The sequence below is a fragment of the Neoarthrinium moseri genome (genome assembly GCF_022829205.1).
Source record: "Neoarthrinium moseri strain CBS 164.80 chromosome Unknown scaffold4_Wmoseri_CBS_16480, whole genome shotgun sequence".
Lineage (NCBI taxonomy): Eukaryota > Fungi > Ascomycota > Sordariomycetes > Amphisphaeriales > Apiosporaceae > Neoarthrinium > Neoarthrinium moseri.
In genome coordinates this window covers 197,227-222,954 of record NW_026055118.1, presented here as the reverse complement: position 1 = coordinate 222,954, position 25,728 = coordinate 197,227, and the positions used below count along the sequence as shown (strand labels likewise).

Genomic DNA, 25,728 nt, shown 5'->3' with positions numbered 1-25,728 from the left:
TTCCTTGAAAAGCTTTTGACCTGGTCCTGGCCCTGGCCTGGCTTTGGAGTTCTGGCCACGCCAACGTACGAGATGCTCCCGGAGGATTACGACCCACACCCAGGAGGCAATAAGATCCCACTTTATGAAGGGCTCTGGACTGCGCACCCCTCTCTCAGGTTTCGAAGCACACAGTATGCGGAGGCGGCGTTGTATTGTGCGCAGAAGACATAACTTTTGCACGCGCCGCGAGGATTGGTGGTCCAGCTTTTCGAGCAGTCTGCTTGGCAAGCCGGGCCTGACAAACCGGGCGTGTTTGCATACCTCCTTGGCTTTCAGTTGCATGCCGGAATCATGAATGATTACTGCCAGACTGCACTTTTTGCGCGTGTTTGCTCATGAGATTTGATCCACTAACAGTTCGTTCAATATAGAAAAATGTTTATTGGTGGTCTCAACTGGGAAACGACAGACCGTAAGCTAGGATCTATTGCCCGACATTCCTTATTTGCAACTAACTCGTTGGAATAGAGTCCCTCCGTGATTATTTCACCCAGTTTGGCGAGGTTACGGAATGCACTGTTATGCGTGACGGAGCCACCGGTCGATCGCGAGGGTTTGGTTTCCTCACTTTCAAGGACCCCAAATGTGTCAACATTGTGATGGTGAAGGAGCATTTCTTAGATGGCAAAATCGTAAGTCGCCATTACGCCAGACTGCAATTTAATTTTCCCACGGAATTAACATGCTGCGATCAGATTGACCCCAAGCGAGCAATTCCTAGGGATGAGCAAGAGAAGACGAGCAAAATCTTTGTCGGCGGCGTTAGTCAAGACACTACTGAGGCGGAGTTCAAGGACTACTTTGCTCAGTTCGGCCGCGTCGTTGATGCGACGCTTATGATGGATAAGGACACTGGTAGACCCCGAGGCTTTGGCTTCGTCACTTTTGAGAGTGAAGCGGGAGTCGACAACTGCACCATTCCTGGCCAAGTTCTTCAGATCAACGGCAAGCCTATCGAGGTCAAGAAGGCGCAACCCAGAGGCAACATGCGCGAAGAGGAAGATGCCGCGCGCCGAGGAAAATTCAGAAAAGGCGGTGCCGAAGAACAGAGCAGCAACCAAACTCAGATGGCCGGCCAGATGAACCCGGGCGGCATGACGCCTCAGGTCATGGCTCAGTACATGCAGCGGATGCAACAATACATGGGTATGATGCAGCAGCAAATGGCCATGAACCGCGGCATGGGCATGGGAATGATGGGTGGTAACATGAACCCGGCTATGATGCAGCAAATGATGCAAATGCAGATGGCTCAGATGGCCCAACAAGGCGGCCAGGGCGGCCAGAACAACCCCATGGCAGGCATGAACCCAGCCATGATGCAGCAAATGCAGAACCAGATGAACCAGATGGGCAACCAAATGGGCAATCAGATGGCTCAGGGCGGTGGCCAAGGTCAGGACCAGCAACAGGGTTATGGTGGTCAGCAGGGAGGTTTCGGTCGCGGCGGTAGACGAGGTGGCCGTGGTGGCGGCTTCCACGGCGGCGGTGGTTATGGTATGGGAGGAGGCGGCGGCGGCGGCGGCAGTGGCGGTGGAGGCAGCAGTGTCGGTAGCGACCCGACCTCGTGGGAGGGCATGTATGATGATGTCCCTCAGCCCAACTTCAACCAAAGTGGACGGGGCGGGTTCAACCGGAATAGAGGCGGAGGTCACCAGAGCCCGACTCCTTCAGACCCGGCCTCGGCGCCCCCAGCCAATGCCCCGACTGGTCCCAAGAACGCTGGAAAGCCTGGTGCCAACTACCGTGGAGGTGGAAGAGGCGGGAACCGTGGTTTCCACCCTTACCAACGCTAGGAGCAGCGCGGAAAGCACACCAATGGCGCAGATCATGGACCTATGACCAGGAATGGGATTCAGGTTGGCCAGCGCCAGTGGCCACGCATGACTGAGCACGATCTACCATACTGATCCGTGACAATACCTATTGTCTCACTGTACTCCTATTACTTTCATCACTTGTCAAGAATCGCAGAACCAGACAAACCAAAAAAAGGAAAGCCTACGCGGGAGGCAGTATAAAGCAGCAACCTTGTTCTGGCACCACATTCAGACTGTGGCCTCGGTTCATTGTTTTCCCTCATATTCTCAGGGCTTCACAGGATTCGGCTTACAGAAAGTGGCGAGGACCTCGTCCCGGTGTTCAGGTCTGTAGTTGACGCATAAAGCTACGCTCGCCACAACGACTACGTGGATAATGACTCGGGCTGCAGCTCTCCGAGTGTGTTTACATAGGCCATAGGTGAATATGGAAATTCATTGCCAATGAAAGCGTGTACCCTGAACGATTTTCTTTTGACTTGCTTTAAGGTGTGATTGTTCGCTGCAAGTTCTGTCCATGCTGGTAGTCCCAGTGACCTATACCTGAATGTCTAGACCAAACAGACCAATAACTATCTGCTTGTTCTATCAGTCGCAGTTAGAACGCTCTTACTTCACAATATAGGAGCTGATGGACTAAGCGCAAGGAGACAATGGGGTAATTTCCTGCCCCAATGAAACTCCTGTTCCACTCAGAGTATCACTTTTCAGGAACGATCTATTGGAGTCTTACAGGCATTGACGATTATGGTGTGCAACCACAGCGGATATGTTATAACCCAGCGCGTAGCACAGATCGAAGCTACGATGATGTGATGAAGTAGCTCCTGCCTGGTGCTGGATTATCCGTCCATTTGGCTGATTATCAGAGTCAGCACCTACCAGAGCTCATTTGAAGAGCCGGAAAGTCTGGGAAAGCATCAGTGAAACTTTCGGAGCTGGCAACACCACGTCTTTATACGTCGTCGTAGTGCTACCCTAGTCTCTGAGCTCATGTATCTTACTCCTTGCAGCACGCACATCTCGGTCTCAGCATGCAAGCTACTGTCCCATTAGTCTCTCTATTGCTAGGCATATCTTGGACCAGCATACTTCTTCGCCCAATTTTCATCATGTCTTCCCCGCCAAATCGTTCTTCCTCTACAGATGGGCACGGTTCGTTGTCTGGTACACCAGAGACACTACTCCCGCAGTTGGTAAGAGCTGAGACCCGCAGTTGGGAGTCCCAGGCCGAGAAAAAGCCACCCTGGAGACAGTCGAGTCCAAAGAGGCGCACCTCGAATGGAGGTTCTGAACCAGAGGCGAAGAAAGTCAGGGTACAAGTGAAGGTGAAAGTGAAGATAGGACCGCCGAATGACAGCCCGCTCGCAAGCCCGGAGCTCGCGCACTTCTTCGCGCCAGGATAGGGTCCCAAGCCCGTATACAGCAGAGCCCTGAGCCCTTGGTTCCCGGACGGCTACCCGGAGACGGCGGCGGCGATGATTGAGAGCAGGGCGCACCTCGACCCTGACATATTCTGGAAGATCTCGCGCGAGGAGGAGCTGCGGCGCACGGCGCGGAATCTTGCAAAAGCAGCATGCTCAGAACAGAATGATACTCTACGCACGGCAGACGTAGGATCGAACACAGATAAAGTGGGTGGTGACGAATGGACCGAGGACATGATGCACGATGGACTTCCAGGCCCAGAGGAGATGTCCAGTTCCCGGTTTGCGCCGCCCCTCACGCTATTTTCACCGTTCAAACCGGCGGTAAACATCGCAACTGATCCCGTGGTTCCCAAGATTATAGTAACGCCACCCGGGGATGATAGGGCACATGGCATCATGGAGGAGCATGTAGTAGAGGATGAGAAGTTGATTGAGCACGGAAAGCATTGTTCCCTTGGCAAAGAGAAGGCAGCTATCGTTGAGCAACTTGAAGAGGCTCCTGCAGAGCAATCGGAGTCTTTAGCCAGCTTGACAATAGGATAACTAATTACATATGGATAGGCTTGATCCTCATACTTTGAAAAGCTATAAGAGAACGTGCACTGCAATACTTGAGGTAAACTCCAAATATCTCGACCAGACTGAATCAAAGTGACCACCCCGCTTGGATAGCCAAGAATACAAGCCAGCATCGAAGAAAGCTTCTCCCAACAAAGTCGACAAGGAAAATGGGCTAGAAGTGTCAAATCGAAGAAAGCTGCACAAGTCAAAATCATCGTAGGCCCATGGGTTGGCTTCTTTAAACAATAAGGCAGTGCCAGCGCAAATGGGTTCATTATTACTGTATCGATGAAATGGAATATATTATTGTTCAGTAAGTACCTAGGTAGGAGTTCAAGACAGCAGTCTTGGCTCTGAAATCCGGTGGGAGGTGTGAGAGTGATACTCGTCTGGGGTCATAGGTGCATTCATTTCAATTTGACCTGATCTATATGAACGTCAACTCGCCCTGTTTGCTGCTTCCTATCAACTGGGTTTGAGCAGATGCTGTGTTAGTCGCCGGTACATCATGGCTTCCACAAGACCAGTGACTAGGCGTCGCCCTTTGCGGCACTTGCCTGGAACTGCCTTACAGAAGAGGTCAGACACCGTCACCCGCACTCAGGACACACTTTCTTGTTGACTCACCAAAGATATGGGCGACTTTCCATCCTTCTCGACGGCGTGACAACTCTCAAGCCGTACATACAACTTTTGGTCTATATCGACGTCTCCATCTGATACGCCCATCCGTTATATTTGGCTTTGATGTTCAGCTAGTGCCATTTGCCATTCTATTCTTGTACTCAACATATCGAATGGCCCAAGCCTCTTCAGACCAGGCAGGCACGGGAGGGGTGGAGAATTGTCTATTGTGCAACCAACCGGGTCGTAGTCGATTCTTGGTGATCAATGTGACCAGCGAGTCCAATTTCCTGCACCTCGTACGAGATCACCGCCTGGACAACAGAAAGCTAACACCGACGACACTCGAAGTACTATGTCACAACGCACTTTTCTACGGTCATTTATTTAAGAATGAACTCTACAACTTTCTGTTGACAGCTCCGCCGGTCGATAACCCAAAATGGCCTTGGAAATCGTGGAGAAATGCCTATGTCGACCTGACTCTCCCAGTTGACCACTACAGAAGTCTAGCCACAGGGTGTGACACGTACTGCATCCATGGCAACCGCGACATCATGCTGCTCCAGGGGTTCCTGACCAACCCGAGGGAGGATAAATGCCGCAGGTTCAGCAAGAGCGCAGCCTCGACGGGACCGTATGACATCTGTTGGACTCCATACATGAACATGAAAAGGGTTATGGTACCTCTGATAGACCTCACCGAGGCCTTCGAGGCCATGCCGTCACTGGTGGAAGAAGGCAGGTCGACGGTCGACCACAAAGACGCACTCTTGCTAATGGGGAACCTGATGTCGCCGCACAGCCGTGTTGAAGAGTGCCTCATCCTAGTCGGTGTCGAACCTTGGGGTGCCGCGTGGCACAGATCCGGCTACTTTGTCCGGGACGGCGAGCCAGATGACTTGGATTACATGGAGCCCTCACCGAAACTCAAGTACAACCCAAAATGCGCGGGGGTCACCTGGCATCTGCTCACCTCTGTCATCCATCCGACTGCCTTCAACGAGTTCTCGGACTGGTGCAGTGCCGTAAATCAGGCTGCAAGGTTCGCCGAGAGATGGAACGACACCGGCTTGCTGCCAAAGCTTCGCCTGGTGCAATGGAAACACGATATCCACAACATCAAACGCCCGATGTGGATTGAAGCGCCACTGCATTTCAAATAACTCAGCAACATCTGACAACGAGGGGCTGAGACCGTCCTAGCACAGCACATTGGTGGGCTTGGAGGTTTGCCTTTCAGCGTGTTGGGAATCGTTCGGTCTAGGAACGGTGCAGGAAATACTCAGGTTTGGGATCACAAACACTACTGCATGTTGATAATCCAGGGCCGGTCCAGAGTAGGGAGAGTAGCTTTGATATTCCGCAAGTCCATAAGTTAGTACTTGACAAGTCTGCGGTGGGACAGAAGTGTGGTGATACTGGGGGAGGGAAATGGCTCTTAGACAATTCGCTTAGCTTCAGAACACAAATTCAAGTATTGAAAAATATTAGAATGATGGCTATAATATCGTTAGTTCGCTCTGTCTGGCCCTTGAAACGCTTCTCTTATCTAAGCAGAAAGCTCTAAAGTGCATTCAAGTTTTGTAAGGAGAACTGGGTGCCAAGAGTTACGGGTGCAGTTCCCAACGCTCTATTCGCTTTCATTCACGAAGTCTATGATCTCGTATCTCGTATGATTCATACAGCTTTGGATTGTTTCAGAAGGCTGACCAGATCATTCCCTATACAATTTGGTGAACCCCTCGCTCGGCGGCTGCAACCAGTTCCTCTTGTCATAGTTCGCACCCTCCCCCTCGATGACGTGAAAGGTATAGATTATGCGCCCCTTCTGGCTGAGGTTCTTCTCGCTCTTGTGAAGCAAGTTTCCATGTATCAATACCAACGAGCCGGCCTTGACCTCGCCCATCTTGTACGCCCCGTCCTCATCAGCCGCGCCATTCGATTTCTGACCGTACTCGCTCTCATTGGGGAACCTTGGCCCGTCCGTGTCAATAAACGTCGTTCCATTTCCTTCCTCCGCCCTGACGAACCGCTGCTTCACGGGCGCCCAGCGGTGACTCCCCGGGAGAAAGCTGAGGCATCCGTTCTCCACTGTCGCGTCCTCCAGCGCGTACCAGAACCCGACGGCGCTCGGCGGGTCCGTGTACAGGAAGGTGCTGTCCTGGTGCGGCGGCACGGCTCCCCCGATCTCTGGCTGCTTGCAGATCACCATGCTCTGCAGCACCCTTGGGTCCCTGAACCCCAGCGCCCTCGCCACGGCGGCCGGGTGCGACTCCTTGCGTCCGGCCTCGACCGAGCCACCCGTGGTGCCAGCGCCGAGTAAGTCCGGGTTGAGGGCCGGGTCGAGCAGCGAGGCGAAGGGCGGGCTGAGGGCGTGCAGGTAGTGGCCGATCTTGTTGATGGCGCGGGCCTTAGGCTTGGTCAGCTCGCCGGTGTCCGAGAAGGCGTCCTCCTCGAAGAAGAAGCGGATCTTGTCGCCCGAGCTTAGGAAGTAGTCGTCGCCGACGTGGTCCGACTTCTCGCCGGTGCTGAACTTGGTCATGGGGTGGTCGGCGAGCGAGAAGTCGTCCAGCATCGAGTGCGTCTCGTCCAGCAGCGCCTGTGTGGTGGTCGGCGGCAGCGCATCCGGAATGATCAGGTAGCCGTCGCGCCAGAAAGCCTCGAGCTGCCCCGGGTCGAGGCCGCCGTACGGGCCGCTCTGCTTGATTTCTGGTGACATGATGGGTTTTCTGTGGTGTCGAGGAGGAGGAGGAGGTGGTAGTGGTGGCCGGTGAGGGGTCGGTCAGGTATAGCCCTGGTTATGATCCAATACGAACGTCTATACTGTTATCTCTGGTTAACGTCCCATGACACGGCGATGAAGCCATTGGAGATGGTGGGGTCGATAGTCGGTTCTCCAGATACGGCAGTGTTCCCCACTGAGGGGTCCTTCAACTGTGTGCGACACGGGACGGACTGTGCGAGCTGCCCAGGCTGGAAGGTCCCTGACAGTGTGGACCAAGTCCCTCCAACACTATGCCAACGACGACGCCTAAATAAAGTCGGTCAGTCCAGGACCTCTCCCTTTCCATCTCTCTGGGGACATTGCTGTTGAACTGCCTGAGCCTCGTCAAGTCGAATCATCTGGCTCAAACAAACTGGCGTTCCGACAAAAAAAACCATCCAAACCATGTCGTCAGAAGAGGAGGTCCTATCCGGTCCCCCTGCCCCTGAGGTTTTGGAGGGAAGAATATGGGTAGACGGCTGCTGGGACTTCTTCCACCACGGCCATGCAGGCGCCATGCTCCAGGCCCGCCAGCTCGGCACGGAGCTCTACGTGGGGGTACATTCGGATGAGTCTATTCTCGAGAACAAGGGGCCGACTGTCATGACCCTGCAAGAACGGTGCGCATAGCTCTGCTCGCTTCTCCTTTTCCTCCCCCCGCGGTCCGAGTGCTGATCCTCACCCAAGGCTCGCCGCCGTAGATGCATGCCGCTGGGTCACCAGATCCGTTGCTCACGCTCCATACGTCACGCAGCTGGACTTCATCAGCCACTTTGGCTGCAAATATGTCGTGCACGGTGATGATATTACGAGTGACAGCAGTGGAGAGGATTGCTACCGTTTCGTCAAGGCGGCAGGAAGGTTCAAGGTTGTCAAGAGGACCCCCAGCATCTCAACCACTGACCTGGTTGGGCGCATGTTACTCTGCACGAGGACTCACTTCATCAAGTCCTTAAAGAAAACCCTGGCTGGTCAAGAGGGCAATGGGACGGACGATGAGAAGAAAGCTGTGGGGCAAGCCATGTCCGAACGCATCAGGCAGTATGCCACCGATGAGACGGGAACTGCCCCCGGAGCCGACGTCTGGTTCTGGTCTGCATCAGACGCCGCCAAGACTCAGGATACCGAAGAGGAGAAGGGCACGTTCTCTTCGCATCTGAAGGGACCGGGTCCCAGACCTGGTCAACGGGTTGTTTACGTAGACGGAGGCTTCGATCTATTCTCCAGTGGCCATATCGAATTCTTGCGGTTGGTTGTCGAGGCCGAAGAGAAGCTTGCCCGCAAAGACGGTTGGTATGACCAACAAGCTGTCGACGAGCGCAAGGGTAAGGGCGGCGACTATGGCCCGGTCTTTGTGGTTGCCGGTGTGCACGATGACGAGGTCATCAACCATTGGAAAGGAATCAACTATCCAATCATGAACATTTTCGAGAGAGGCCTTTGCGTCCTCCAATGTAGGGTAAGTTGTTGCTCTGTTGCCTTTGTCTTCTGCCAACTAACTTTGCAAAGTATGTCAACGCAGTTGTCTTCGGTGCTCCTTTCTCGCCGTCCAAGACATACTTGGCAAGCTCACCATGGGGTACTCCTGATGCCGTGTATCACGGCCCGACCTCGTTTATGCCATTGTCATATGACCCCTACACTGGTCCAAAAGAAATGGGCATTTTCCAAGAAGTCCCCATGCACGCATTTCACGAAGTAAATGCTGGCACCATCGTCCAGCGCATCATGAAGAGCCGAGACCTCTACGAGGAGCGACAGCGAAAGAAGGGTGCCAAGGCCAACATAGAAGCTGCCGCAAGACAGAGGGAGATCTTGGAGGAAGAGCAGCAATTGAGGGAAGAGCAAAGAGCGTCTTAAAGCTGAGGCGTTGCGATACCAGTTCCTGGCCGGTGTGGGAATTTTGGACAAAAGGGGCTACTGAACCTTCAACAGGCAAACAATACAATAGAGATATCCATGGTTGGCAGAGGCCAACCGAATTGCATAATTTCAAGACCATTGATTTCAAGACATCCAACATTCCTATCCATCGTGGTGGATCGTACAGGATTGTACAGCAGTTGTAACCCTGTCCGTGAACGGGTCTGCATGGGTGAATGGTTCCTCCAATCATCGGGCTCTTCATAGAGATGGCCGATGCCTGAGCAAATTCCTTGCAAGTATGCATGTGCAGTGATGCAGGTGCAGTCATGTCCTCTAAATCGTTTCAGGAATCGCTCCCAGAAACCAATCTCGATATGGTCGAGATTCTGCTGCTGATACGAGCACTGCAGCATGAAGACCTGCAGGAAAGACTATACTAGTCAGGCAGGTCCCACCAAATCGTGCCGCCCAACTGCGTACATACTCAGGCGGTCATTTCCAATTATAGATCGTAAGATGATTGGCTTAATATAATACTTCAATGAAAGGATTTTGTGTTACACTGGTATTTTCCCGCGTTCTCGGCTATGCGCCTATGGACAGGGGGAGATATTCCGCGGGCTGCAGATTTCATTACAGCGACACTAATAACTTGCTCAAGATTCGTTGAAGCTCGGTTCTCATCTAGCTCCTCTATCCTTTTCAGGTTTATATCTGATCCTTGACAGCTTCCATCGAGGAAGGGCATTTTAAATATCGAACAAATCGTACGGTTTTGTCGAGAATGCTTCCCCTGATATACTTGAGCTTCACCTGGATAAGTGTGATTATCTACGCGCGAGCCCACGATGCGACCTCTCATCAAAATAGGTTCGCAATTCCACCTCTTGTCTAGACAGGCTCTCTAATATGTAAATAATAAGATATATCAGGGATGTTCGCGACCCTGCTTGGCCTGTGCGACTTTCAGATGTGACCGACAGCCAATCCCAGAGAAGGACATCGTTGGCGAAGCGTGATCTTCTTAAGAGGAGCGAAACTTCTAGTCCGTGCATTGACTCTTCTTTTGTGAAGCCAGTGTATCATATTTCTGGATTCCAATTCAATGAAACATTGAGCGGTACTTTGACAAACCCCTTGAGCCTCACCGCCTTCCAGGTGCAAGATACAGCCAACAACAACTCATTCTCTTGTGCTACCCCCTACCTACAAGATCCAGACAGTGGAGAATGGAGCGACTGCGGCCCTTCAGACGATATGACTGGTCCAAGGACACTGTTTCGCCACATCTTCAAGGATCGCGCCGTGGATATCGATCAGATGTGGATATGCGACCAGGCAAACAAGTCATTTCCGTGCGTATACATAGGCCATTTACTCTTGAAACAAGCGGGCTTGACGACTAATTGCCAGAAAAAGTCACCCTTTCTACTCCTTAGGAACCTGGAGCTACGCCAATGCGTTGGAGTGTGATAACACGGATGGGTCCGCGACACGTACTCACTGCAATATACCAGACAAGAAGACCACTTCGTTCAGCGGCGAATACACCACACCATACTGGAATACGAAAATTCCAGAGATAATTTCTCCGGGACCAGTTCCTGCGAATGCAAGTGACTCGCCGCCGTGGAACGAAACGCCGTGCATCGGTCTTTCGTTCAGCTACCCCAACTGGGATGTTGATGTATTAACATACAGCAGCGAGCATGTCGAGTTCTCGCTGCGGAATCACGCCAATAACCAGTCTAGTAGATGCTCATTTGAACGCCGTGATTCGAGCTCAGAACATTGGGTGACATGCGATAATTCCACACAGGCACTATTTAATGAGCAGACACAACAACTCCGTGTCAACCAGACATGGCAGTGTAGCATAAAGAACTACGCAGAGCCGTATGTATGAAACCTTATATGCCAAATATATAGGACTGAAAAATGACAGGATAACTTTTAATGCGTTTGGTAACGCGACTCTGAAACTGAACTGCCAGCAAGCCGGCTCGTGCAGTGCAGCCCACACAGTCATCAAAGGATCCCTGACCGAGCCTATCGAGTTCACTCCCAACGTGGCGCCGAAGGGAGTCAACTATCCAGGCTGTCTGCAGAATTCTGAATCGCCCTCGTGGGAAGTCACTTATCTCCTCTGGCGCGAGACTTTCCGGAATAATCGCAATGTGGGAACCGTAGATGCCGTCTTCAAGAACAATGCCAATGGGGTCACAATATCCTGCTCCGGGCAAGGCGAAGAGCTGAACATCATCGGGAGCGAAGATCATGAAAGGTGGTGGGGGTGTGATTTGATCGAGCGAGAGGCTTTCCCAAAGTACCAGATTGCTTCGAAGATCAAACTGAACCCTGTGACGCGCCAGTTTGCGATCAGCCAGCCGTGGTGGTGCAATGCCGACAGGGATGCATCTCCGTGAGTCTCTCCTACAGGTGTTGTTCTGCAATATTGTATACGGATATTCAAAAAGCCCGGTACGCTTGAGACTGACGAATTTGATGTGAATAGTGCCAAGTTCATCGGCGAGGGTCGCATCGACGTGCCATTCTCCTGCGCCTGGACTAACAGCTCATCATCGACAAGCCCGGGTTCGGACACCACATGTCCGATCTCCAACTCGACGGGATGGAATTGCACACAGACCTGCACAATCGGGAGCACGCTTCACATGCCCGGGTTCATAACCAACAAGACCAATTTATCCTCCACGGAGTTCGTAGAGCCGGCGCCTAGCGGCTACAGCTGCACCATCGGATCCGTTCTCTCTCCCAAGTGGCGCATCCCATGGTCGACCTTGACCCCGTTCTGGGGAAGCCCCTTGTTTCCCAACACGACCGAGACGCTCGTGTCCTTCAACCTGCAGAATATGGTGCTCGGCGGCTTCGCGGCAGCCGCGCACTCGGACGTGGGCATGACGCCGCTGCTGTCCGGGAGCGACCCTGACCGCTGGTTCGACTGCGTCGACAACGTGGGCAAGAGTGTCCCCACGGTTCTGGATTGCCAGTGGCAGTTTGATCTCAAGACGGGGTACTTTGCCATCCGGCAGAGCTGGTACTGCGATGACAAGGACCCGGAGCACCCGTGAGTACAACTTTATTTTGCGTCTGGGAACATATAGTGATGGGTTTCAATGGTGGCTAATCTCGTCATACACAGCATTGTGTTCAAGGGGGAGGGGAGTAGATTCTTCTCTTACACCTGCTATGTCGACCGACAGTCCAGGGACATTACCTGTCAGACTCCGGATTCGACGCCAATATTGCCGACGACGTACGAGTGGGACACATCGGGTGACTTAGACGGATTGATGAAGTGAGGAGTTTGGGATCTTGTGGGTTCTGTTCCGAACGTTCAGTTGTAGTTTACTTCCTACAGTTGGTTAGCAAACAGTTTCCGTCTTTCCGTGAACGAATGAGAGAAAGTATTATAGTCAATTTGAAATCGGCAGTTCTTTTAATTTCGCTTTATCAATTCCAGTGTACTAAGTAGCTAATCGTCACGTCTTGTTAACATGTTGATCATATCGGTGGCCTCTTGACAGCTTGTCCCGGCACCGACATGACTTGCGGTGCTGATAACTCGGGACTGCGAATATCATCGCGACGGCCGCTATCATATACGACCCAAGTGTGAATCCTCCCGAAACATCTTCGTGGCACAAATAATACCACAAATCTACCGATAAACCGGCTCTGATACTCAGCGAAGAACAGCAAATAGTGTATGACAGAATCGCAGCCTTGGTGAGAGCTGGGCAGTGGAGGGATCGCTGTGAACCCTAGAAGACCACGGTTTCTAGAAAGGGGAACTGTTGAGTTGGGCGCCTGTCCCGCAACCAAATTTTTTTTTCCAAGGATATAAGCAGAGGGAGGTGTATCCTATCGATTGCCCCTTGGACCTTTGCTTCTGATAGAAGGCCTACTGACGTCTGGGGGAGTTGACGCCCAGTCTGTGTAAGAGCCCTGCAGAAGTCATGGAGGAAGGGCTCCTTATTTAGGACTCTCTGTTAATCACATCAATGGAGATTCGTTCGACTGTGATTTACAGAATACGTACCTCTAAGATTGGCCTTATGCAGTCCACGAGCAGGGCTGCTTTCTCTGGATAACGTTGCCTATCAAAAGTCAGTCTTCAAGCTTGCGCGAGCGCTAGGAGTTGTATGGGAGTTGTGCCTCCGCTTGACGTTTCGTTGCTAACGATAATTCGAACCTCATATCACATCGTCTGGCCATCTTGTAGGCACTCAGATGCCGCACAATGTACACGAAAGCTTCCACAAGAATAGTTTATCTATCGCCTAAATATGAGCTGTTTGGATCATCATGTGACAACATGGATCGCCACATAGGAAATTAGTCAATTGTGACAACGAATGTTTGGCGGGCAATGGCTAATGTTCTGCTGTAGGATAGAGCGCGTACTTACGTACGTACACAAGGAATAGATCGTTTCGTGGCGCTTAAATCAGACTTTAGGATAATCATTATCATTGCAAAGGCGGGTACAGAGGCATATTAGCACACTAACTAGCCATGTCTAGCACGTATAACTTCGTTACAGATACAACTGAGGTACTTTTTCAGTTTATTGCTGTCTCAATCTTACAACTCGGGTAACTCAAATGTGGAGTCGTCAGTGATAAGCTGACAATCCGCAGCCACGGGCGACCAATGCACATGCTTATAACATTGACAGGACGAAATATAACCGGGCCAGTGTAAGCTTCCCTACGTCGATAGAAATGCGAACGTAAGCAAAGAAGATTGAGACGTACCTGGAGACCGTGACGTCGTTTCACAAGTCACTTTTTCTCTCTCCGGCAAAGGTTGCGGCTGGTATCTGTTCCCATCATGGCTGCCGCTGCGTGATGTTCTCTTAGTTGCTTATCCAATGATCACCAGCTGCAACCCCCCGGAATGTGCGGCTGGCGCTCTGTTCAAGGCATGGACAAAGCTTTCGTTTTAGCGACTTCGGGAAGAGGTAAGGGGTCAAGGGGGTCAAGGTCAGGGTTCGTCGAAAGAGCACTTGCAGCATGCCGAGGGAGCTTGGACCAGCGGCTGGCGGAGGCGGCGAAAGATCTGCAGGCCCATGGACGCCCTGGCCCCGTTATGTTATGCTTAGCAAGTCGGTGAGGCCATCGCTAATTGCCTAATTTTGGAACGTGATTGAAGAGCTCCCCCCGAGCTACCCCCGGGCTGCCTGGCAAGCTGGGCAATCTGCGAGAGGCGACACGTCCCGTCACTGCTGGAGGAACCACCTCAGATGCGCACCTGGGGCGGCTGGGCGGGTGCCTGAAGGTCGTCCACGGACAGGCGAGCACGAGCAGCCTTGCCTCGCCTCAGGGATATGACGCTGGGGGTCTGCAGTGCCGCAGCGCTACCTAGGTACAGTCCCGGACAGCCATTCGAAAACGCGGCCGAAGAATTCCAGAAGGCTTGTAGAAGGGAGCTCTGACCACACGGCCTGCTAGGGCAGGCGATTACCCCACCTTTTAGAGCCCGTTCCTAGGTGTTTTCCTGTCCCCCTACCTCAGTTACCTCCAGCTAGATGCTTTTTTTGTACACCTCACTGGGGGGCCTCGTTCGTCATTCTTGCCACGGGGGATGCATCCTAGCAGGGCGGCATCCAATCGAGTTGTGAGGCAAACAGGAAGATCCCACGATGGTGCTGAAGTAGGCTGTGGCAAGCCCTGCCTGCCACAGGTTCGTCAGTCGCCGGCAGCGGGTTTTGAGGTCGAACATCTTCCGAACGAGAGAGACCTTGGTCCCTTCCGCCTTGGTTACCTACCTAACGTTAGGTCCGGTAGCAACAGCAGTAGCAGCAGCAGTCGCAGTCGCAGTAGCAGTAGCCTTCCGCATTAGGGGACCCCCATCCCAAGAATTCCACCATCTCCTCGCCGTCTGCTGTCTACCTCACTTACCTACCCCTCATCAAGACTTCTGCATACCCATCCATACAATCCAATACTACCTACCACCGCCTTCGGATCCTCTCTGTCTCTATCCTGCGCGTTTGCAATCCTGCTGTCGCTGCGACCTGCGGGCACCTGTCTCTTTGTGTGTCCACAGTCGGTAGCACGAATCAGTCTGCGCCCTCCGGATTAAACGCAGCTATCTCGTGCCAAAGTTCGTCCATTTGCGGAGTAAGTGACGCACCTCCATCTCGACCCAGGCTGGGCATCTGCCGCTTCCCATCCTCTCCCGCCTCTGATCCTGGCCTCTCACCGTGCTTCTTTCATCTGTGGCATTTCATTGGCACCGCCATTGTTTCCAAAAAAGCCTGTACGCACTCTACTTTTACCCCTTGGGAGTCCGGCCAGCACGGCTTCCTTTGGCATTCTTCTGGAAGCCTTCTCTTCCCTTTATTCTCCCTCCCGCCCTAGTGCAACCACCCACCGATCCCATTGACCCGTCCGAACCCTCACCTGCATTGGATCTCGTCTGGCTCCTTTCTCCTGTCGAGCCCCAGCCTTGTCCTTCTCCAGCTGTCTCTGCCTGCATCGTCTGGCGCACCTTCTCCGTCACACCCGGCCTCTACAGTACATCCACGCCCGTGGCTGAAGAGCTGGGTCTGGGCTAGCCCGCCGTCTGTTTGCTGTGTGTCATAAAACGTACACACCCCAGCTGCAGCTGAGGATCCCCGACCAGGCCCTCACAGACCAGCACCGCCGATACGTCAGTAACGTAATCCACTCCAGCCCTGTCAGTTGCCTGTCTTTCTCCATAGCATCGAGAGGCATTGTTTCCGTCATTTCGTCGCATCCCTATTTGAACCCCGACTTCTTCCCTTCCTGGCCGAGTAGTCACTTTGATGCTCGGCGCTGCCTCAAACCCCGTGTCCAGCATGCCATCCCTCTGTACACAGGAGCAGCCCGCCATGTCTTTACCCCTGGCTTACCGTGACGAGATTCAGGCTCTAGAGAATCGAATTCGATCAGAGAGACCGGCCGACGTACTCCAATTCTGCTGCGACCACTTTGCCCGACGACTCGCGGCCGAACGTGCACAATACCTCTCCGGGACAGCAACCACCCCTGAGCCCAACATCATGTCGGGATCGGCCTTCACGAGCCCTTTCGCGGCCAACTCCAACCCGTTCGGCGGCGACGGCAAGAAGACCGAGGGCGGCGGTGCTTTGCTGAACGTGGTTGAGGAGGACGAAACGGACACCATTGCTTCCCCCACGACCCCATCCTTTGGCTTCTCGAATCCCTCTGCCGGTGGGTTCCGTGGACCCTTCGGGGGCGATGGCTCGACAGATGGGCCGCCCTCTTCGTTAAGGAGCCCCCCCAACCCCGATTCATATCCTCCTCAGTACAACTTCGGTCGCCGCACGTCGGTGTCGGCCGAGTCGCTAAAGCCCAATGCCGATGCAAACGACAACTGGTCTCCCCCACACATACCCAAGACGCCTGACCAGCTTGCCAGGCTGAAGAAGTCCATCGAGGGCAACTTCCTGTTCAGCCACCTGGACGATGAGCAAAGCTCTCAAATCCTCGGCGCCTTGGTAGAAAAGTCGATTCCTGCTAAAGATATCAAGGTGGGCGCAAATGAGCCCCCAGTGACGGAACATTACATGATGGCTGACTATTATGCAGGTTATTTCTCAAGGTGACGCTGGAGACTACTTCTATGTTGTCGAGAAGGGCACCTTTAATGTGTATGTAAACGCAGGCGGAGCGGTGCAACCTGGAGCGGATGGACTCGGTCAGCATGTGGGAACCATCAATGCCGGCGGTTCGTTTGGCGAGTTGGCCCTCATGTACAATGCCCCTCGCGCGGCCACCGTCGTCTCTGCCGAGTCTGGATGCACACTGTGGGCTCTCGACCGGGTCACCTTCCGCCGCATCCTGATGGAGTCAACCTTTGCCCGCAGACGGATGTATGAGAACTTCCTCGAAGAGGTGCCGCTTCTCTCCAGTTTGACAGCGTACGAGCGATCCAAGATCGCAGACGCTCTCGAGACACTGAAATTCCCTGCCGGGCATACCATTATCAAGCAGGGCGATGTTGGCACGTCTTTTTTCCTCCTGGAAGATGGCGAGTGCCACGCCTACCTCGAGAAGGAGGGCCAGCGTCACCAAGTCAAGCATTACAAGAAGGGAGATTTCTTCGGCGAGCTGGCTTTACTGAACGACGCACCTCGGGCCGCGAGTGTCGTCAGTAGCACTGAGGTCAAGGTGGCCACACTTGGGAAGAGCGCGTTTGCGAGGTTGCTGGGACCCGTCGAGGGGATCATGAGGAGAACCGAGTACATCAAGTCAGGGGTGGAGGATGTAGATCCTTTGCATGCATAGAGCTCGTGAGAAAAGCGAGGAAGCACTCCCAGGTGTCGATGATGACGTGTACCCCAGAGCCTAGCATGCCCATGCGACGAGGAGGCCTGAAGCGGTCACGGCACGATACACATACATAATTTGGGGTGCGGAATAACATATCCATTGGATTGAGAGTATGAATTACGGAAATTGGGTCAAGAAAGGCGTTTGCGGATAACCCTCGTTTCTTGACACATTACAACTTCTAGTTATCCCTTATCCATTATTCAGACAACCGTGTTTAGTCACAGTATCAGGACTATGAAGTCACACCCTATCCATGATTTCCCTCTGTTTGTAGCTGAACCTTTTGTGACCGTGAAATAATATCACATTCCGCATCGCATTCGTACTCTTGGCCATGCGGCCGGCTACTCAGGGGGTGCTGGGCTGTGTGATGTTGCCTAGACGCGATGGCGGCGGTCTATATATTTTTTTGCAGATCATCACTGAGTCGTGGCGGCTCAATCGCTTGCCATGAACGGATCCGGGGCGACCACAGCTGTCGTCATATGTAGTCGTTCCAAACGGATCGCAATGCCGCTTTCCATGGCCAGGTTAGGGGAGCCCTCCCCGTCCTTGGGGGGCAGCCAAAGAAGAGATACCACTCCTGGGTATTGGCGTTCACACTGTTTCAGTCGCCACCATCGCCCACCGCCCGCCGCCTCTCCAGCACGTCTTTCCGCAGTCCCTCGACCGCGATCTCCGTCTCCAGCACCCTGCCGACGCCCCGCTTCCACGTGTCCTCGAGGCCCTGCAGCTCGCCGCCGACGGCCTCCTGGGCGCGGCGGCGGGCGTGGTTGACAAGCTCGATCTGGCGCTTGACGTCGGCGAGCTCGCGCTCGAGGCCCGCGAGCTGCGCCTCGGCCTGCCAGTTGCCCACGAGCCAGGCGTTCTTGCCGAAGCGCTCCAGCAGCGCCAGGTGCGCGTGCCGGCCCTCGAGGTACGTCGACATGGTGTAGGCCCACGCCAGCGCCCGCTGCCACTCCTCGGCCGGCGCCCCCGCCGCCGGCTCGTCCAGGTCCTCGTACCGCGACAGGTCGATCGCCGCCAGCGGCTGCTTGGCCGCCACGCGCTCCTGCTCCTGCGCCGCCAGCGGGCTGAGGCTGGGCTCGCGCAGCGCCGGCAGGCCCGACGGCTCGTCCGACGTGTCGATCGTCGACAGCTCGGCCGCGATCAGGGCCTCGGCGGCGGCGCGCTGCTCAGGCGTCGGTTCCGTGTCGATGTCTGGGGACGGCGATGTGTCAGTGGCTGTCTAGTTCTACACGCGGAGGGAAGCTTACAGGGCAAGGATTCGTGGACTGCGGTGCGGATTGACATGGTGAGTGTTCTCTAGATTTCTGCCGGGCTTAAGCGCAGATCGGGCTGTGACAGGAAGAAGCTTGCACGGGGCGATGCGCGAGTGTGGGGGATAATGGCAAGGCGTCACGACATCGCTATCGCATGCCTCGCTCAAGCTCGTCGTCGCGACATGGTTGAATTTCCCTGGGCCAAGCTCAGCTTATCGTTATCAGATCCTGTCAGCTGTGCACAGCTGGCGCCGATAGCAAGGGCGGCACTCCAGTTAAGCTTTGCGGCTGTGGCAGGGATGGGGCGTTCGCGTTCAGTGTGGTTCCTGGTGGCTGCCGATGACGAAACATGATACTAGGGAGGCGGCAGTCGCCTTCCTCGCTGCATGGCGCAGCGTGCCCGTGTAAGCCAGTGCAAAGACAAACAACCACCAACTGCAGCTTTGGCGTGTCACTGCTGGCGGTTTTATTTTTCTGCATCAGGTTGCCGATGGGAAGAGTGATTACATAGTTCATCGATCTCCCGCTGACACATCATCATCCATGGTCGGCCCGTGTCTGCACTGACGGAGGTGAGCCGGCCCAGCCGGCAGTCCGATACTTTGCTCTTGGCAGCCTTGTTGCACGACGCCGAGCTGCATTTATTTATTTATCTACATCATTCACACCGGACCTTGTCGCGTGGTGTCATCTTCTCGGATACACCAAACCGCTGCAATGCGACACACAATGCATGCCGAGAAGGCCGGCCCTTCTCGTCCTCTCCGAGATTGCTTCCGCGGCATCTGGTACCAGCGGAGGAGGAGGACGGAGGAGGCCATCGAGGAACCAAAGAGAAGGGCAGCCTGTCTGGCGATTATGGTTCTCATCCTGCCCGTCTTGATCCTTGTTGTTCTGCTGCCCAGTGTGTTCACCCAAAAGTGGACGCCGTGGGCTGGGATCCGCGGCAGCACCGGGAACACCGGGGAGAAAGCGGGTGCCGGACAGCACAGCCTAACGGGGGAGGGACATCGGGGGGATCTGTATCTCTTGGGTGTTGGAAAGGCCGACATCACAGGCCCTTGCGTCGAGATTAATCTTATGGGATATGCCGACCCCAACCAGATTGGCACCGGTCTACGTCAGCGGCTCTATTCGCGAGCATTCATCGTTGGTGATCCAGACAGGCCATCGGACAGATTCGTCTACCTCGTGCTGGACACGCAGTCGGGAGATACGGCTGTGCGCTATGGCATCTTGTCTGGCCTGCAGAAGCTGGGTCCGGACTTTGCCGACTATGGCCACCACAACTTGGCCGTCACCGGGACACATTCTCACTCTGGGCCCGGTGCCTGGCTGAACTACCTATTACCCCAGATCACCAGTAAAGGTTTTGATAAGCAGAGTTACGAGGCCATCGTAGATGGTGCTTTACTGTCTATCCGCAGAGCGCATGAAAGTCTTGCCCCCGGATATCTAAGCGTCGGGTCAACCAAAGCCTTTGGCGCCAACATCAACCGCAGTCTCTTTGCGTATCTGAATAATCCCGAGAAAGAGCGAGCACGCTACAACGTCAGTGCTGAGGACGATGGGTCTGTGGAGAAGGACTTGACCCTGCTCAAGTTTTCACGGGCGTCTGATGGCCTGAACCTCGGCGTGCTGACTTGGTTTGCGACCCATGGTACTTCGGTCCTTGGAAACAACACACTGATCTCGGGCGATAACAAGGGTGTCGCAGCCTACCTGTTTGAAGAAAGTACCAAGGACGACAAGAATGCTGACGGGAACTTCGTTGCTGGGTTCTCACAGGCTAATGTTGGTGACACGAGCCCCAACGTGCTCGGAGCTTGGTGTGAAGATGGCACTGGGCAGATGTGCAGCTTTGAGAATAGCACCTGCAGCGATGGGAAGACACAGAAGTGTCATGCTCGAGGGCCCTTCTTCCGTGCGAACGACGAGGGCGCATCATCCTGCTTTGAAATCGGCAAACGCCAGTTTGAGCCCGCGAGGATGTTATACGATCGAGCCGACAAACTGTCTCCGATCCGTGGACGTTTCGTCAAGTCCTTTCACAACTTTCACAACATGTCGCATTTCACCTTTCAACTCCCCAATGGAACAGAAGTTGAGACCTGCCCCGCCGCGCTGGGATACTCATTTGCAGCTGGCACCTCTGACGGCCCTGGGGCATTTGACTTTACACAACACGACGGCGGCCCAAATACTACCTCGCCAGTATGGCAGGTCGTCTCTGGGCTCTTGAAAGCGCCTTCAAAGGAGCAAAAGCAATGCCACTTTCCCAAGCCTATTCTTCTTGATGTTGGCGAAATGACTTCGCCATATCTTTGGACACCCAACGTGGTTGACATCCAGGTCTTCCGTGTCGGACAGCTGGTTATAATTGTTAGTCCAGGCGAGGCAACGACCATGGCTGGAAGGAGATGGAAGAACGCCGTCAGCAACGAGATCAGCACCCTCTTCCTCAACGAGATGTCATCCGAGTCTCCCGTTGTCGTACTTGGTGGGCCTGCGAACAGCTACACGCACTATATCGCCACGGAAGAAGAATACGAGTAAGTTGATCGTACCTCTTTTATTACGCCTGCAGAGTCCCATCACACGTGCATTCTTCTATACTCCCGGGATGCCGGTTGCTAGTGGGTGATCAAAATTTGCTCCAGTTTTCTTCGGCCGCTGCTCCGACGCAGCTCTCTCAACCCTCTTAACCTGACCCCGGCTTCCCCAGCATTTTCCCACATGGCACATCTACCCCTGGCAATTATTCCGGGAGTATACGCTTACGTTTCACTTCAAGGATACAACGATACGAAGGCGCAAGCACACTGTACGGCCCACATACATTGGCCGCCTACATCAACGTTACACTTTCACTTATGCCATACCTGAGTGCGTCTTCCAATAGGAAAGCGCCTCCCGGACCAAGTCCGCCGGACAATAGTAACCGCAGCCTCAATTTCATCCCGGGTGTGGTCTACGATAGACCTCCCCTTTTCAAAAGTTTTGGTGATGTTGTCACAGATGTGGAAAGTGTCGTCCGCCGAGGCGAGCACGTCTCAGCGGTCTTCGTGGGCGCGAACCCGCGGAATAACCTGCGTCAGGAGTCCAGCTACGCGGTAGTGGAGAAGCTCGTAACCAACAGTTCCCCGACGCCAGCCACTCATTCTGGAGCGAGTCAGGAGCTTCTGCGGAAAGGCCGGGAACAGGACGAGCAGACTGCGAGTGACAATTCCCGATCCACTTCGACTATAGAGGAAAGCCTAACCCCAAAACAATGGCTGCCGGTCCGTGACGATCGCGACTGGCACCTCGTGTTCCGTTGGCGCCGCACCAGCGAGCTGCTCGCAACTAGTGAGGTTACCATCACGTGGGAAACGGAAGACTGGGCCGAGCCCGGCACTTATAGGCTCCGGTACTTTGGCGATGCCAAAAGCTTGGCCGGGGCCATTGCTGAATTCGAGGGGACTAGTGGCGAGTTTGAAGTAGTTTAGGTTCTTTCGTTCGAAATCATTGGCGTTCTGGGACTTTTCCGTTAGCATCGTCAGGTCAGGCGAATTGGGAAACAGGGGGTCAGGACCGGTTCGGCTTAGAGGATGCATACCAGGCGCTAGTTTCATAGAGACTTGATGAGCGTCTTGTGCATCGTTCATGGGGGGAATTAAGTTCAAATTGACAAGTGGATCCTGCACAAAAAGGGACGAGACCCCTATCTGGCTACCGGTTGTGGATACACCAGGTCTTCCACAACTGGTGCAAAACTCATTCATCCAACTTGTCAACGGTGTATCTCCCACAACCCATCCACCAGCAGATACAAAAAAAGTAAACGACCGACGAAGGATTCGAACCCACAACTTTCAGAGTATTTTGAATTCGGTGTGACCGAAATCTGACGCCCTACCATTGGGCCAGCCGGCCTCTACAGAGGTGAATGAAGAGTAGTTACCTTATAGCGCCTAATATATGTGGACCGGTCACGCAAAGAGAGGAAACGGCATAGCGTCAAGCATTCTCGTTCTCGTGTTTATATGTGTTGGTATCATTGAGCGACCGAGTGAGCATTTATAAAGCATTCCCCATCTCAGACCCGACTGCGCCATAGAGGCCATGAGTCCGCTCGCTGTCTTGTGTGCCCAGCGTCTGTCTTTCCCTCGTTGTTTTCCTGCTCATGGCCAGTCTCATGGATAGAACCAATGCTTGGCCTCTCTCCCTGCCTCTCCCCCTTTCCGCGCCAACTCCAGAGTAACCGGATGCACATTTCCCATGCCCGTTATTTGTTTCCCAAGATCCCTGGATATGCAAAACGACCGTTCCCATGCATGTTTCTTTGTCCCTTACGTAGAACCCGGATAATCCCAACTCTTCCATAATAATCCCAACTCTTCCATAATAAACGGAGTTGCAAGGACGCACACATCAGAAAGCCGCATCGCCCCGAACCGAAACAAGGACGACGGGGGTATCAATAAAAATTATGTACAGAAAGAGTAATAATAAGAATAGACATTATAGGAAACAGAACACAAAACTTCAACAAGAACGCTTTCATGCAAATGCCTGAGCAGAACGAGAGATGACGAAGCGAACAAAACAGGTACAAGAAACAAGGACAAGTCTTTCTCATCATGGCAGCGCCAGCAGCGCAAAGTGACCTCCGACAACAGGGCGCGCCGTGAACTGCAGACCCGGGTAGTCGCCGCTGGCGGCATCGTACAGGTCGGTCAGGGGGCGGTTGGTCGGGGTGACGTTGATCCAGTTGGCGAGCTTCTGGATGAAGATGTCGCGGGTGTCGGCGCTGGCGATGGCGGCGGCGAACATCTCCCAGTCGGACTTGGTCTGCGTGTGGCGCGTGTCGAGCGGGACGCCGTACTCGAGCGCCACCGTCGGGTAGAAGGTGCTCTGCATGTCGTAGACGGCGCGCGGCACGAAATCGCCGAAACCCAGCAGGCTGTTGGCGTACAGGTTGTACAGCAGCCCGTGCGACGCCCCGTCGCCGTACGACAGCGTCGTGTGCGGCGGGCTCGCGTCTTGGTTGATGCCCAGGCCCTGCCATTGCGCGATGTACGATGTCGCCGTGTCGCCGTACGTCTTTTCGTCGTCCGCGTTGCCCGTCAACTTGGCGATCTCAGACATGGCCCGCAGCCCGATGATGCCCTTGAGGGCCAGGTTGGTCTGGTTCGCGAGAGTCCCGGCAAAGTCGTCGGTGGAGAGTTGGTTGGCTGGAATGAGGGCCTCGTCCACGAGATAGCCTGCCCACTGCTTCAGGATGGGGTAGTGTGTCGCCAGGTATGCCGTGTCGCTGGCACGTTGGGCGTATGCCAGGGTCATGATGATCATGTTACCGCACTCCTCCAGGGGCATGGGCTCGTCGGAGCCGTCAGGGTAGCCCTTTGCGATGGGGAAAGTTCCAAGATCGTGGATAGCATTAGTATTAGGGTAGTGCCCGTTCTCCTGGTTCTGGAAAAGGGGATCAAGAAGATAGGCCAGCAGCTTTGGGTTTGAGTATAAGATCAGAGGGATCGCCGGGTAGATCACATCGACGGTCTGGATATCACTGTTTGAGCTGATCTCCTTGAGGAAGACCAGAGGTGCCGAGTCGGTTCCAGTGAACTGCAGAGCTCCGAATGTTTGACGAACACTTAGACTGGTAATAGTCAAGTAGTTCTGGCCAGCCGCTGCCAATGAGTCAGAAGCAACCTTGTTATCGAGCTCAGTAGCAAGACTAGATGCCTCGCCGAAGTCGTTGTAGAAGAAAGTCATCTAGTACCATTAGTTGGTGACGTCACTATCATGATGCTGAACAGTACTTACAGCATCAAGACCGTTGGAGAAGTAGCTCTTCCACAACGAAGGGACGGTGGTCATGCCACTACCCTCGCCGAGGAACGAAATAGCGTTATCCTGGGTCAATCCAAGGGAGTAGAGGGTGGAGACGCTTGATGATCCGACGGAGCCGAAACCTTTGGCAAAAGCAAATACTGGCCTAGAAACCCATCAGTTCTCTTTCCGGGTAACGGATACCGTCGAACTCACCAGTTGTCATTGACGGCCCGGAAGTTGCTGTCTTTGGCATTTGCAAGAGCCCCATTCTGGATGAAGTTGTTCCGCACATCAACATCAATACCACTTTGGTAAGTAACCTGCAAGATTAGGTTAATCGAGATGTTAGCCCAACGTTTGCTGGGGAAACTTACAACATCGCCTTCGGCTGAGGACCAGTACCAGGTGCCCCAACTAGCTTGTTGGTTGACCTCCGCGAACTCCTGCTGATCTTGTCTTGCGAAAGTGTGGTATGCGACTCCGTTGGAAGTTCCAAAATCCCAGTTAATGAGCGCAGTGGGGTCACCAGACGCCCATTCTGTCGAAGTTTAGTACCTTGGCAGATATCACTGTTGGTGAAATTCAGGGTTACTTACCTCCGGAAACATCGGCATATACTTCGACGTCGTGTGTGGCGCCATCGATGGACTGCACCGCAACATCCAAATAGGTGAAAGGCAAAGACTGCCTTCTCAGGTCATTTGGTGTGACTGGTGACATGAAAGTAACGTTTAGGCCAACTTTGCCCCCCACGGTAGAGACAAATGTGCTTCTCGTGGATGTATAGGAGAATTCCGTTTGGTCAACCACTTGTGGCCAGTCTTTAGGAGCACCCATCCAAGTGTACGCAACACCATCTACGCGAATGAGGCCGACCCATCCAGTGATCTGCTGACTGGATGAAAGTCAGTAAGAGCAAGTGGGTTAGGGGCTAGTATCAGGACCTACTTCCAGAAGGTTGCCCATTCACCAGCGAGGTAACCCCCATTACCTCCATCACTTCCGGCACTTAACCAGGAGTTGAGGTAAGGAGACTTGACGGCCAGAGGTAATGACGGCGGTCTTGCTGGGGAGAATGTAGATACGGCACTTGCCAACTCGGCAGAAAACCCTAAAAGGGCTGCCACTGAAGTGCTGAGCCTCATGATTAGGAGGTCATATAGTTCGGCACGGAAAGCTTCTCGGAGG

The 25,728-nt window shown here is 53.8% G+C and overlaps 10 protein-coding genes across 10 annotated transcripts; 7 read left to right on the top strand and 3 right to left on the bottom strand.

The window, feature by feature from the left end:
- Positions 1 to 417: 417 nt before the first annotated feature.
- On the top strand, positions 418 to 1,838 carry JN550_001870 (uncharacterized protein; the record flags this gene model as incomplete). The annotated part of the gene is made up of 3 exons (XM_049313101.1): positions 418 to 454; positions 511 to 674; positions 738 to 1,838. The coding sequence occupies 3 exons, from the start codon at positions 418 to 420 to the stop codon at positions 1,836 to 1,838; spliced, it is 1,302 nt and encodes a 433-aa protein (XP_049175931.1).
- A 1,136-nt stretch (positions 1,839 to 2,974) lies between these two features.
- Positions 2,975 to 3,835, top strand: JN550_001869 (uncharacterized protein; the record flags this gene model as incomplete). Its single annotated transcript, XM_049313100.1, has 2 exons — positions 2,975 to 3,058; positions 3,269 to 3,835. 2 exons carry the CDS (start codon positions 2,975 to 2,977, stop codon positions 3,833 to 3,835), a joined length of 651 nt encoding a protein of 216 aa, XP_049175930.1.
- Positions 3,836 to 4,650: 815 nt separating this feature from the next.
- JN550_001868 (uncharacterized protein) lies at positions 4,651 to 5,643 on the top strand (the record flags this gene model as incomplete). The annotated part of the gene is made up of 1 exon (XM_049313099.1): positions 4,651 to 5,643. The coding sequence occupies one exon, from the start codon at positions 4,651 to 4,653 to the stop codon at positions 5,641 to 5,643; it is 993 nt and encodes a 330-aa protein (XP_049175929.1).
- Positions 5,644 to 6,194: 551 nt separating this feature from the next.
- On the bottom strand, positions 6,195 to 7,199 carry JN550_001867 (uncharacterized protein; the record flags this gene model as incomplete). The annotated part of the gene is made up of 1 exon (XM_049313098.1): positions 6,195 to 7,199. One exon carries the CDS (start codon positions 7,197 to 7,199, stop codon positions 6,195 to 6,197), a length of 1,005 nt encoding a protein of 334 aa, XP_049175928.1.
- A 450-nt stretch (positions 7,200 to 7,649) lies between these two features.
- JN550_001866 (uncharacterized protein) lies at positions 7,650 to 9,104 on the top strand (the record flags this gene model as incomplete). The annotated part of the gene is made up of 3 exons (XM_049313097.1): positions 7,650 to 7,864; positions 7,932 to 8,703; positions 8,754 to 9,104. 3 exons carry the CDS (start codon positions 7,650 to 7,652, stop codon positions 9,102 to 9,104), a joined length of 1,338 nt encoding a protein of 445 aa, XP_049175927.1.
- Positions 9,105 to 10,367: 1,263 nt separating this feature from the next.
- Positions 10,368 to 12,433, top strand: JN550_001865 (uncharacterized protein; the record flags this gene model as incomplete). The annotated part of the gene is made up of 5 exons (XM_049313096.1): positions 10,368 to 10,465; positions 10,530 to 11,006; positions 11,056 to 11,532; positions 11,626 to 12,198; positions 12,274 to 12,433. 5 exons carry the CDS (start codon positions 10,368 to 10,370, stop codon positions 12,431 to 12,433), a joined length of 1,785 nt encoding a protein of 594 aa, XP_049175926.1.
- A 3,527-nt stretch (positions 12,434 to 15,960) lies between these two features.
- Positions 15,961 to 17,413, top strand: JN550_001864 (uncharacterized protein; the record flags this gene model as incomplete). Its single annotated transcript, XM_049313095.1, has 2 exons — positions 15,961 to 16,656; positions 16,715 to 17,413. 2 exons carry the CDS (start codon positions 15,961 to 15,963, stop codon positions 17,411 to 17,413), a joined length of 1,395 nt encoding a protein of 464 aa, XP_049175925.1.
- Positions 17,414 to 18,068: 655 nt separating this feature from the next.
- JN550_001863 (uncharacterized protein) lies at positions 18,069 to 18,754 on the bottom strand (the record flags this gene model as incomplete). Its single annotated transcript, XM_049313094.1, has 2 exons — positions 18,069 to 18,661; positions 18,718 to 18,754. The coding sequence occupies 2 exons, from the start codon at positions 18,752 to 18,754 to the stop codon at positions 18,069 to 18,071; spliced, it is 630 nt and encodes a 209-aa protein (XP_049175924.1).
- Positions 18,755 to 19,452: 698 nt separating this feature from the next.
- JN550_001862 (uncharacterized protein) lies at positions 19,453 to 22,211 on the top strand (the record flags this gene model as incomplete). Its single annotated transcript, XM_049313093.1, has 2 exons — positions 19,453 to 21,275; positions 21,518 to 22,211. 2 exons carry the CDS (start codon positions 19,453 to 19,455, stop codon positions 22,209 to 22,211), a joined length of 2,517 nt encoding a protein of 838 aa, XP_049175923.1.
- A 1,132-nt stretch (positions 22,212 to 23,343) lies between these two features.
- JN550_001861 (uncharacterized protein) lies at positions 23,344 to 25,685 on the bottom strand (the record flags this gene model as incomplete). The annotated part of the gene is made up of 6 exons (XM_049313092.1): positions 23,344 to 24,480; positions 24,532 to 24,703; positions 24,754 to 24,860; positions 24,915 to 25,078; positions 25,137 to 25,435; positions 25,489 to 25,685. 6 exons carry the CDS (start codon positions 25,683 to 25,685, stop codon positions 23,344 to 23,346), a joined length of 2,076 nt encoding a protein of 691 aa, XP_049175922.1.
- Between the last annotated feature and the right edge of the window lie 43 nt (positions 25,686 to 25,728).